The sequence below is a fragment of the Lissotriton helveticus genome, chromosome 7 (genome assembly GCF_964261635.1).
Source record: "Lissotriton helveticus chromosome 7, aLisHel1.1, whole genome shotgun sequence".
In the NCBI taxonomy this organism is placed as follows: Eukaryota; Metazoa; Chordata; class Amphibia; order Caudata; family Salamandridae; genus Lissotriton; species Lissotriton helveticus.
Window position 1 is genome coordinate 1,711,212,202 of NC_136068.1, and position 12,960 is coordinate 1,711,225,161.

At 48.2% G+C, this 12,960-nt stretch overlaps 1 protein-coding gene across 1 annotated transcript in view; it reads left to right on the plus strand.

Annotated features, from left to right (window-relative positions):
* KIRREL2 (kirre like nephrin family adhesion molecule 2) overlaps window positions 1-12,737 on the plus strand; it is a 68,320-nt gene extending 55,583 nt beyond the window's left edge. The window contains exons 10-15 of the mRNA XM_078655395.1: window positions 311-411; window positions 3,285-3,483; window positions 5,176-5,280; window positions 5,717-5,826; window positions 7,051-7,134; window positions 9,336-12,737. Of these exons, the coding sequence (XP_078511521.1) occupies window positions 311-411; window positions 3,285-3,483; window positions 5,176-5,280; window positions 5,717-5,826; window positions 7,051-7,134; window positions 9,336-9,791 (1,055 nt within the window). The 3' untranslated portion in view covers window positions 9,792-12,737. The remainder of the gene's footprint in view (window positions 1-310; window positions 412-3,284; window positions 3,484-5,175; window positions 5,281-5,716; window positions 5,827-7,050; window positions 7,135-9,335) is intronic.
* The last annotated feature ends 223 nt before the right edge of the window (window positions 12,738-12,960 follow it).

The window sequence follows — 12,960 nt, forward strand, 5'->3', positions numbered from 1 at the left end:
TTGGGAGGTAGCTCTGCGGTTCAGTCGAAGAGCCAGGTCTTGAGGTCCTTCCGTCTTGTGGTTTGAGATGACGGCAATTGCTGCCTTGCTCTTTCTTTTTATTGTGCTTTATTGTAGTTAAAACTTGTTATTCACGTTATCACGGTCTGCAGATGTTATCATATAAGGCCACCTCTGATTGAGTGCCACCTCGGTGACTGGGTGGCCTCTGAAGATGCTGTGCCCACTGTCGGTGCCAATGCAGACTCTGGCAGTGAGGGATAGCTTACCTGTTGTTCTCTTGTGCTCACCTTCCACTCTTCTTCCACAGGTCCTCCTATCGTCAGTGCGGACTCCGTGCACCAGGCTGCGGTGGGGTCCAGAGCACGCATGGAGTGTCTCGTGGCCAGCACCCCAGCCCCCGAACGCATTGTAAGTGGCAGCCATCTTTGTTTCCTCCACAACACCAACCCTGGTTTCTCTCCTCTACCTATCTCCCTTACACTTTACTTGCCCCATGTCTTCCACTCGCCCGCTTACTTCCTCTCTCCTCGTCAGAATCCCTCGACCCTCCTATCACTCACATTCTCAGTCTTCCAACTGATGATCCTTGTCAGAATCCTTCCACCCTCCTCACAGGTTATCTCCTACCACTCATAGTCTCTGTCCTATGACTGATCTCCTGCTCGCTTATTCGTTTCCCCTCACATTGCCATCCCTCCCTTCCCTTGCTCTCTCTTTTCCATCACTCATTTCAATGTTCACAATTCTTCCCTCCCCTCCCACCTTCCACTCCTCTGACATAATCATTTACTAGGCATACTCCATTCCAGTTCCTCCAATTTGTGCCCATCAATTCCACTCATCCATTATGCATGCCCTCCTCTCACTCACTCTGCCTCTCAGTCCTTTTATCCTTCAGGCTCTCTTCTCTGTGTCCTCTCTATACATTTGCTCCATCCTTACCCATCTCTGTACTACACCGCCGCGCTCGCGTGGTTCGAGTTCTTGCCTCATTCCTGCTGTCTCCTCAGTCTCACTGCCCCTTGTCAGGCTCTTGCCCCAGTCACACTGCCCCTGGCTCATGCTCTTACCTCGTCACTTTGCTTTCTCCTCTCATGCACTCGCTCACACTGCTCCTTCACTCACACCCTCTTCTTGTGCTTTTTACTCACTCATTCTCCCTCTTCTACTTCTACAATCGTAAAATTTCCTTACACATGCTGTTCCCTCACTCACGCTCTCTCCTCACTCATCCTCTCTCCTCCCTAACACTCTTCCTCAATCATAATCTTTCCCCACTCACCCTCACTCATTTACTCCTCACACCCCACTCATGATTCTCCATGATGCTTTCTCTTGACTAATGTTTTCTCCTCACACCGTGCTCATGCAACTCTCCCTCATAATGTTTCTTCACCAATGTGTTCTTCTCACTCATGTTTTCTCCTCATAGACACTCATGCTCTCGCTCACACTACTCCGCCACTAATGCTTTCTCCTCACTTTGGTTTTATCCTTACAGCTCACGCTGCTCCTCCACTGATGCTTTCACTTCAGTCATGATTTCTCCTCACACTGCACTCATGCTATCACTGATTCATGCTCCTCCACTAATGCCTCCTCCCTATTCGTGCTTTGTCCTCACAGCTCGCACTCCTTCTCCACTAATGCATTCACTGCACTCGTGTTTTCTCCTCACACCACACTCATGCTCTTGCTCACACTACACCTCCACTGATGCTTTCGCCTCACTCGTATTTTATCCTCACACTGCACTCATGCTCTCTCTTTCACACTGCACCTCCACTGATGCCTTATCTCAATGCCTCACTCGTTCTTTCTCCTCACAGCTCGTGCTGCTCCTCCACTGATGCTTTCTCCTCACACATGTTTTCTCCTCACACTGCACTCATGCTCTTCCACTGATGCTTTCTCCTCACTCATGTTTCTCCTTATAGCTCACTCATGCTCCTCCACCGATTCTTTATCGTCACTTGTGTTTTCTCCTCACACCGTCCTCATGCTCCTCCACTGATGCCTTCTCCTCACTCGTGCTTTCTCCTCACAGCTCGCGCTGCTCCGCCACTGATGCTTTCGCCTCACTCGTGTTTTCTCCTCACACTGCACTCATGCTCCTCCACTGATGCTTCACCTCACTCGTATTTTCTCCTCACACTGCACTCATGCTCTCTCTTACACAATGCGCCTCCACTGATGCCTTATCCTCACTTGTCCTTTCTCCTCACAGCTTGCGCTGCTCCTCCACTGATGCTTTCGCCTCAAATGTGTTTTCTCCTTACACTGCACTCATGCTCCTCCACTGAGGCTTTCTCTTCACTCGTTCTTTCTCCTCAAGGCTTGCGCTGCTCCTCCACTGATGCTTTCTCCTCACTCCTGTTTTCTCCTCACAGCTCACTCAGGCTCCTCCACTGATGCTTTCTCTTCACTCGTGTTTTCTCCTTACACCACACTCATGCTCGTCCACTGGTGCTTTCTCCTCACTCATGCTTTCTCCTCACAGCTCACTCATGCTCCTCCACTGATGCTTTCACCTCTTTCATCTTTCTCCTCACAGCTCACTTATGCTCCTCCACTGATGCTTTCTCCTGACTCCTCTTTCTCCTCACAGCTCACTCATGCTCCTCCACTGATGCTTTCTCCTCACTCGTGCCTTTTCCTCACACCGCACTCAGGTTCCTCCACTGATGCTATCTCCTGACACGTGTTTTCTCCTCACACCGCACTCATGCTTCTCCAGTGATGCTTTCTCCTCACATGTGTTTTCTCCTCACACCACACTCATGCTCCTCCACTGTTGCATTCTCCTCACTCATGTTTTCTCCTCACACCGCACTCATGCTCCTCCACTGATGCTTTCTCTTGACTCGTGTTTCTCCTCACACCGCACTCATTCTCCTCCACCGATGCTTTCTCCTGACTCGTGCTTCTCCTCACAGCTCACTCATGCTCCTAAACTGATGCCTTCTCCTCACTCGTGTTTTCTCCTCACACCACACTCATGCTCCTCCACTGAAGCTTGCTTCTCACTTGTGTTTCTCCTCACAGCTCACTCATGCTCCTCCACTATTGCTTTTTTCTCATTCATGTTTTGTCCTCACACCGCACTCATGCACCCTCCACTGATGCTTCCTCCTCACTCGTGTTTCTCCTCACAGCTCACTCATGCTCCCCCAGTGATACTTTCGCCTCACTCATGTTTTCTCCTCACACCGCAATCATTCTTTTGCTCACACTGCTGCTCCACTGATGCCTTCTCCTCACTCGTGTTTTCTCTCTCCCAGGTCTGGGCATGGGGTGACTTCTCTCTGGACAGTGGCTCTCGGGATCGGTTCGCAGTCAGCAGGGAGTTGTCCGAAGGGGTCGTCCGCTCCTCTTTGGTGATTGAGGGGACCCACGAAGAAGACTTCCACATACCTTACAACTGCACGGCCTGGAACCAGTTTGGGTCCCACTCGGCCATCGTCACCCTCAAGAAGCAAGGTCAGTGCTCGCTCAAGTCCAGCCTGCGAGCTGGACCTGTGGTTACCTCTCTTTCATTTGCCTTTTTCCTTAAGATCCTCCATTCACTTTTCTAAGGTCGTTCCATTCCTCTGAGTAGTGTCTCCCACTTATATTTGTGTCTCCTACTTCCTCATCTTTGCTTCTTCCTGCATCTCTCACTCTTTTCCCTCATATCCCAGACACGTTTTACTATCTTTCTTTTGCGTCTTGTCTCACCATATTTCATACTTGGTATAAAACCCTAACTTTGCTCCTCAGGCCCTCTCGTACGTGACATGTCATATTACTGCTTCCCCACTCTTCAGTCTCTCTCATGGCAGGCTCTGTTACTGTCTCACCCATCTCTTCCATACCTCAGAGTTTGTATCAATGTTTCACCTCTCCTGAACTGTTTCTGGCAGGCTCTAGTACTGTCTCACCCATCTCTTCCATACCTCAGAGTTTGTATCAATGTTTCACCTCTCCTGAGCTGTTTCTGACAGGCTCTAGTACTGTCTCACCCATCTCTTCCATACCTCAGAGTTTGTATCAATGTTTCACTCCTCCTGAGCTGTTTCTGACAGGTTCTAGTACTGTCTCACCCATCTCTTCCATACCTCAGAGTTTGTATCAATGTTTCACCTCTCCTGAGCGGTTTCTGACAGGTTCTAGTACTGTCTCACCCATCTCTTCCATACCTCAGAGTTTGTATCGATGTTTAACCTCTCCTGAGCTGTTTCTGGCAGGCTATGTTACTGTCTCACCCATCTCTTCCATACCTCAGAGTTTGTATCAATGTTTCACCCCTCCTGAGCTGCTTCTGGCAGGCTCTGTTACTGTCTCACCCATCTCTTCCATACATCAGAGTTTGTATCAATGTTTCACTCCTCCTGAGCTGATTCTGGCAGGCTCTGTTACTGTCTCACCCATCTCTTCCATACATCAGAGTTTGTATCAATGTTTCACCTCTCCTGAGCAGCATCTGTCAGCTCTATTGACGTCTCACCCATCTCTTCCATAGCTCAAAGTTTGAATCAATGTTTCACCCCACCCGAGATGTATCTGTCAGCTCTATTAATGTCTCACCCATCTCTTCCATACCTCAGAGTCTGTATCATGGTTTCACCTCTCCTGAGCTGTTTCTGAAAGGTTCTGTTAATGTCTCACCCATCTCTTCCATACCTCAGAGTTTGTATCAATATTTCACTCCTCCTGAGCTGTTTCTGGCAGGCTCTAGTACTGTCTCACCCATCTCTTCCATACCTCAGAGTTTGTATCAATGTTTTACCCCTCCTGGGCTGTTTCTAGCAGGCTCTAGTACTGTCTCACCCTTCTCTTCCATACCTCATAGTTTGTATCAATGTTTCACTCCTCCTGAGCTGTTTCTGGCAGGCTCTGTTACTGTCTCACCTCTCCTCGGTCTCTTTCTCTTGCTTTGCTCGGGCTTGTTTTCACACCCCTCCCTCTCTCTTACTTCACAGGCTACATTAATGTCTTCCCATAGTCTCATTCTCCGCCGCACAGTATCCCTCAGGTTCTAATAATGTGTCACCCCCTCCCAGGCCTCACCCCACCAGGCTTCCTGTTCCTCTGTTCCCCTCAGATTGGGTCAGTTGTCCCCTCTTCTGAGTGCCTCATTGCTCAATTGTCCCTCGTCCTGCAGACTCTAGTAACATGTCGCTCTCTCCTCAGATGTCCTTCCTCTGATGATCATCGCTGCATCAGTTGCCTCCGGTGTCGCTATGCTCCTCTTCTTCATCATCGTCATCTCGTTCTGTTGCCGTCGCCCAAAGAAAGGTAAGAGGTCATGGGCTGCTAAGGTACCCATGTCGTCTGGGGCAGTATGGGCCATGGGATGGGCATTCACACATTTCAGGGACATGGAGACCTGCAACAGTCAACCACTTCTAAGAGACACTTTACCCAAGCTCCCTGCCCATGCAGTCAAGTCAATAGTTCGTTATTCGGTATTTAAAAAAATACCATAAAAGTACATAATAAACTGTTAAAAATCCATAAAATACCCCGGTGCACCATTGTTTCCCCTCAGCATGTGCCACTTGATGGTCAGTGGACCCCACACACACAACACATATCCACACACAAATGCACCTCTCCTTTTGTGTACCATCGTGCTGTCATAACCCTGGTCTTGTCCTGTGGTTGTGGCGCGAACGTCCTGAGGGTAGATCTCACGGATGTAACTGATTGATCCGTGGTTTTGTACCAACAGCAACACGAGCGACCAAGATCTCGAAGACAGATATTCATGTGCAGATCACAACGAGTGACGAAAGCCCGTGCCGACCCAGCGACACGGATGATGAGATGAAGGACACCTTGGTACGTGAGATCTGCTTCCAGGGAGGGTCAGCAACAGGCATCGGTCTTCTGCATAACTGTTACTAGCAGCGAAAAGTTTTGGGGCCCCTGAGTTACTAGTGACATACTCTTTTGTCACACAACAAAGCTAGTAAAGTATTTGTGCAAAGTGCCCCCTGTGTCGTGATTATGCGATTGTTGGTAGATGTCTTGGCCTCTTTGCACTGAGACTTCAATCTGCCAGTGGCCAAGGGGGGCGTGTGCAGTCTGTGATCTGGGTGTGTTGTACATGCAGTCTCTCCGCTTGAGCCTACTAGGGCGGATCAGTGACAGAATATCGGAAACACAAATATTGTATGGACACAATACAGTGTCAAAAATATTGCGGATGAGAATATCGAGAAGATAAGTGCAAGGATAAGTATGAATTTTACTATTCGTAACTCTAGCTCTACATACCTTGAAAATATACATCTATGTCAAGGTACATAAATGTAGAGTTATATTTAGGACAAATTTAATTATCCATAGAAAATGCCCTTCTCTATATTCTTGTCCTCAATACGTTTTGACACGACTTTCTGTCCCACGATATTTGTGTTTTCAATATTTAGTCCTAACAGCACTAGGGCAGCATAAGTTAGCAGCATGTGTGTGTTGCAGGTCTGCGTGCAGTATTGGGGTCAGATTTTACAGCAGTCTCCACTGCCGGACTGCTTATCGATTCCACCGGTCATTTTCTCTGTTGACTGCAGCCTTTCGAGGCTGGTTTTTGAAGACAGGGGTTTGCTCTGCTACTTAGCTTTCCCAGATTAATTGACTCAGGCACAGCGTTGCATTTAGTGGAGACAGAGGGAAGAGACAGCGAAAAGACAAAAAAATGAGATAGTGATGAGAGAGCAGGAAAGGAGTGGGCTGGTTTGAACATTTTCCCAAGGGATACTTTTGGTTCCCAGTCTGGCGACATCCCATGGAAACATGTCATATAACAATGAATTAAAAAAGGAATGAAGCATGATAAATGCTTTAGACTACTGGTGGGGATGAGAGAGAAGCTCGGATGAAGCAGTACTCTGAGGAAGAGGAGGACAGGAAGTGAGGCATGACTCTGGTTTGGGTCCTGCCCAGTCTCTGTGCCTGGCGTGAATGCTCAAGGGAGTGTGGATTGGGGTGCCCTGAGGAGTTGGCAGCTTGTGAGGCGGGACTGTCTCTTCGCAGGCTCTGACCATGTCCTCTCTCCTGCAGGCCACAGACAGTGAATCACCAGCCACGTCCCGCACTGAACACAGCGAGATCCTGGAGGAAGACGATGGCAGTCAGGACCTGAAGGTAAGACTCGAGGAGCTAGCAACCCCAAACCTGAGACCATGGATCACATTGGAAAGCTGCAGCTAGGGTCTGCTGTCCTGTTGCCAAACACTCTAGAGCAGCTAATATCAGACAAGCATTAGCTGATCTATGATACATGCTCCCTGGAGTCTTTCTGTTCCCTTCGCCCGCCGCTTGCTCACTGCCTCCGTCATGTTGACACACCTTTACTCATGTCCTTTTATTTCTCTCTCTTTGTCATTCCCCCGTTACCTCTTCTGTCTTCTTCTCAGAGTCCTCTTCTGTTCCTTCTTCCTCTTTTCCTCTTCTTTCACTCCTCCTTGTTTCTCATTCTCTCACTCTCCCGCCGACTCCTGTCTTTATTTATTTGCATCCTTCTTCATTTCATGTTATCCCTCTCCTCTGCTTGTTTCATGCTCTGTCTCTTCAGTTATGATTTATTGCTTTTCCTACCTGTAACAGAGAAAGATTTTAGTGACTCCTGTGATAATGAGCTAGTCTGCTCTGCTCCCTCCGTTCTTCAGCCAGTGGCTTTCTGTGACTGCCCACTAGGTGGCACTGTTGCACTAGTGTCATGTCCCCTGCTGGCAGTGGTAGTAGCAATAGAGCTACCTAATTGTCAGTCGGTGATAGTAGCAGCTCCTAAAATAAACACAGAATGACAATGGTAAAGCACCCAGGACAGCATTGTTGTCATGCATTGGCATGCACTGTAGTGCCTGTGACAAGGGAGACTCACTGTATCAACCCTCTTCTACTCTCTGACTTCTACTTGTCTCTATTAAACCCTGCACCATGCTCCTTTCTTGAACCCTCTTCTCCCCACGCACTTCCATCCGAGTTTTGCTCACCGCCTCACCATCTTCTGCTTGTTTCCCACACTTTCCCTATTTCCAGCTCTCCACCCGTCATGTCCTCACCACCACTCCTTGAACTCGTTCGCCTCCGTTGCACCTCTCATCAGAAAGCTGCAACTTCTGTCTGCTGCAAGCTGCCCTGGAAGGACCTCTGGCTAATTGTAGTAGAGTCCTTTCACAGGCCGAAACTCCTGGGGGCAGATTTATGAAGGCCTTGCGCCGCCGGTGCGTCATTTTTAACATGGGAAAAAGTGACGCACCGGCGGCGCAAGGCCTTCATAAATCTGCCCCCTGGTCCCACTCCACTGTTCGGCAAGCAGAAGCAAACGGTGTTTCACCCCACAGCCCACGGGCCTCATTTATGAGGCCTTGCGTCAGTTTTGCGCTTCCGATGCGTCACTTTTTGTGACGCATCGGCGGCGTAAAACATGCCTCCTGTTGCTCACTATTTACAAAGTGACGCATCTAAGCAGATGCGTCACTTTGTAAACTCCTGCGCTACATCATACCCGCATCAGGTATAATGTATGCAGTGGGGGACGTTCCCCTGCAAAAAGCCTCGTAGAAGTGACGCAGTGAAATATATGAGATTTCACTGCGTCACTTCTAGGACGTTGTTGCGTCAAAATCTTGTACCTGCCTTACAGCAGGCATAAGGCTGACGTAAGGGCCCTTTCCCCATGTGGAAGGACGCATTGCTGGAGTTGCGTCACTTTTGTGACACACTCCAGCAATGCGTCACTTTTGCGCTTACAGTGACGTATCTGTAACTTCTTGCGACATGATGCGTCATACATTAAATATGACGCATCAGGTATGTCGCAAGGAGTGCGCACTGAGAAGTGACGCATCGCTGCTTTCACGCAGCGATGCGTCATTTCTCATAAATGAGGCCCCACATTTCTTATTTCGCCCTACAGCAGGAAGTAGCGCACAACTTCCCCTGGGACCACGCAGCGCTAGTAGTCCCAGACCAAATTCTATTTTCCATTTAGGTGTTCAAAGCTGTTGTTGCACTCTGCTGCCCTCTTGTGGCCTCTCCACCGACACTGCACGGTGGCTCCCTTCAGAGGCCTTAATGGAGTACCGGCCTTAACTCTAGGGGGCTCCCTTGAACAGCAGCAAGACTGGTGTATTGTGAGAAAGAGTGCGCAGATAAAAAAAGTGCTTCACGTAGTAGCACTGAAATGTCTTCACTGTAATGTCCTGTGGTGATTTTTATGCATTCTTCTAAACTGTTCCTGAAATAGATACCCTACGCAGACACCATGCTCCCACTGTCGACTCCTGAGTAAATCAAAGTCCACGTTTTCACTCAAAACTCTTGTGTTTTTCTCTTTCCAGGACCCCACCAATGGATACTACAAGGTCCGTGCGCACGAGGATTCCCACCTCACCAGCGGCTTCTCAGACTATGGTGCCCCCCCACGTGCCATCTATGGGCCCCCAGCCATCAATCACAGCACCTTACACCCACCGCCCAACAACCAGCCCAAGCTGTATGAATACCGCCACCACTACACTCTGGGCACAGTGGCCTCTCGCGCCAACTACGACCCGCACGAGCGCCTCTACCCACAGGATTCTGTCTATGGGGGCGCCTCCTACCTCACTGCCCCATACACCCGGGCCTTCTCCAGCTACGTCAAGCCTGTCACGTATGAGAAGGGGAATAGTTTTGAGCAAGTGGAACAGCCCAGCAAGACGTCGATGTCATCACACTTCTCCTACACCTCCCTCTCCCAGCAGTGCGACTATGGCCGTCCTGCTGCCCAACAGCGCATGCAAACGCATGTATGAGTCTACAGTGGCCATGGTAGACAGACTCTGATGAACATATTGGCTTAGTAAATGCCAGATTCTGCTTTGTGACATCACTTCCTGCTGTAGCTGTAGCTGGTTTCCTCCTATTGGCTGCAATATAAAGCAAGACATCTGGACAGACCAATGAAATCTGCCCTTCAAGATGGCGGCTGGACTGGGTGACCGCTGCAGGCTGGTAACTGGGAGGACTTTTCTGTTCTCCGTCTTGAACATGGTCATTTGCCGATCTTTGTTCCTGTGTGGACATTTACTGGACGTGGCCGCATGGTTCATTGGAGTTGACATTGCCAAGACTGTGATTGCACAGATGTACCCTCATCACGCCTCTAGATGGCAAAGTTCATCCCGGCTGTCAGTGTTGTATCTACATAGAAGATGGAGGGGAAGGTGAGGGCCTTGGCAGGTTGTCTTCCGCCTTTCACTGGCAGCCGCTACAGCCCTCACCTGGCCGCCAGCTCCAGACTTTTCTCCCTGTGCCTTACCCTGTGCTTCCAACACCCTCCTCCCCAGTCCTGTGTACCCCACACTCGCAAGCGTGAGTCTGGACTGTTGGCCACGGAAGGTTCCCGCAGAAAGATTTGGGCAGGAAGGGCTGTAAATGTCACGAGGTGGTGTGGATGTGTCTGGACCTGATGCTGGAACCTGCATCCTCATGTTATCCCTCCTCATCCTATGACATCTGTGTCACCGACACGGTTGTGTCCGCCTCCCACCTGTAGGGAAAACCAAAACAACACCAAAGGCAGAGAAACCTCCAATTGGTCGTATTGGGCGTTTCTCTCGACCACCAGCACTGCGATGTCCCTTCCCCTTCCTTTTATCTTCTTCAAAATTCTCTTGGAATTGGGTACCCACATGAATATATTTCAAGAGAGTGCCTAGAAACCCAGCTTTATGCATCTCTAAAGCTTTGAAGCACCTGCCCTCATTTGTCTTTGAGAATAGGTGTGGTATTACACTTCTTACGGGTGCATGTGTTTTTTGTCTATTTTATGTCTTTATATAGATTTGATTAACAAGTCTGTCTATGCATAGGCGTGTAAAATACATTGTGTATTTGTGTACTGCATTTTGCCTGCAATGAGCCTATTTGACCGCTAGATGGCAATGCTGTTCAACATTTGAGCCTAGCTTTGGTCATCAAATAATCATTGTGTTAAGAGCTTTGCCAGGGAATGTTGCTTCTTAAAAATCAGAGAATATTTGATTGTGTCTCTGACTGCAGCATGTATGATATTTATTGCTCTCTCTCTTTCTGGAAGAAGCTATAACTACCATGTCTCCTCCATTCCTTACCTCCATTAGGCCTGTTTTTCCTTATATTTAGAGGTTGACAGCTTCACGACCTTTTTGGTCTTTGTTGAGTGCGATGGGGGAGCTAGGGACTACGTTCCCCATAATGCATTTGAAATGTTGAAACACGCTGCCCCAGGCTGCTCTTAGGAGCATGTAAGTGTGCAGTCTGAAAAAGCTGGAGTGTACAATGTATTGACCGAAGGCGAAGGGGAGATCTCTCCTCAAAGCACAACAGGTTTCGCCTTGTTTTCAAAACTGTAAATATTCCTGCAGCTTCCTGGCGTAGGGTTCCTGCACCACCCCTACATGCTTCTACTGCTAGATAATGTTTGCAATTTCTGGGCCTGCTCCTGTGGAGTGGAGGTAATACCCAATGCAGCAAAATCAGCAACGTCTTCATTGTGAATATGCACGTGTTGTCACGTGATACAGCCTCCTGTGTCACGTGCAACTCCTTCAGCCATTCCTACATTGTAGTCGACAGCACGTTGGCTAAGCATTCTGGGAGCTTTAGCTGTGGATCATAAATCTCTTCACTTCCCCAAGGCTGTATGTGATTGGCTGGGTAAGAATAACAAAAACACCCTGACAAAGCCAGCACCACGCACCCCTAAAGTCCTTCCCTCTTTCCCCCACCCCTGGAGTACAATAAAATATTGCACCCTGGAATCCTGACCAAGATTTGTGAGGCAAACCTGTGTGGGGGTGTTTCCTGCGTGGGGATGTTTCCGGTGTCAGAGTGTTTCCTGTGTGGGGCTGTAGGCGGTGGGTGATTGGAGCACACCCCTGCCTTCTTTTATAAGTAGAAAACCATCCATAGAGATGGCTGACCTTGGCAGTATAAGTTAGATTCTTCTTTAAATTGTATTTTGAGCTTTTGCTGGTAACATCTAAAGATTGAAAGTGGGTGTTTTACTTGGTGGCAATTTTCCTACTGACAGCCCCTGCTTGTGCCTTGACCCTGGGGGCTGGCGCACGTGTGGTCTCAGACACTGATTTTTTCCTATTGCACTTTATTAAATTTACAACCACCTTCCAAATTTGTACTTGTAATAACATTCCTATAAATTGTTTTTTGGAATACCTGGGCGTAGAAACAGGAGTTCACACAGCTCAAGGTCACAGGACCACAGGTCTAAAAAGTGAGTGATTGGGGCAAAAATATTAGATTTTTGTCAAGGAAAAGATGTTTCCCCAAAAATGTGACTTAATTAATCCATGGTGCTGCTGAGGCCAGCCTGAAATGACACTGCTATCCGAATAATGGGACTCGCTCCAAATAATATTTAATATGAGTGGTGAGTGAGGCGCGAGGGAGCTAGAAGAAAGTTTTGAAAAAGCCTGGTGTGTTCACTCACACCCACATGCCTTAACTGGAAGGATCAAATCTCTCTATCAACCGCCATCTCCCGCCCCAACCCCAGTTCCCTGCCCCCCTTTCTCAAGTACCTGCAGTTCATGTAAGCGAACAAGCAGCTGGAAAAGAACCTATTATTTTGTGTTTCTTCTGTCACTATTTTCCTGGCTGTAAAGTTGTATTTTATATATCCAAGGGAAGATTTTTTTTAAATAAAGCTGTAAATGTATTGTCCGAATATTTATATTTAATAAAAAAATATTACAAAGTGTTGATTTTTTTTTAATTGTGTAAATGGAAAGTGTCACAAGGTATGAATCTCCAAGAAGTCAGGTAGTTGATTCCAAGTAGTAACTTTATTTGTAGGTAAGTTACAGGAAGCTTAAGGTAAGCCAAGATGGTAATTAGGCTATAAAGTATGCCCCACCAGGAGCAGTATATCCTTCCTGCTCAGCCTGCTGACACCAACTGACAAGAAGCAAGCACCCAACA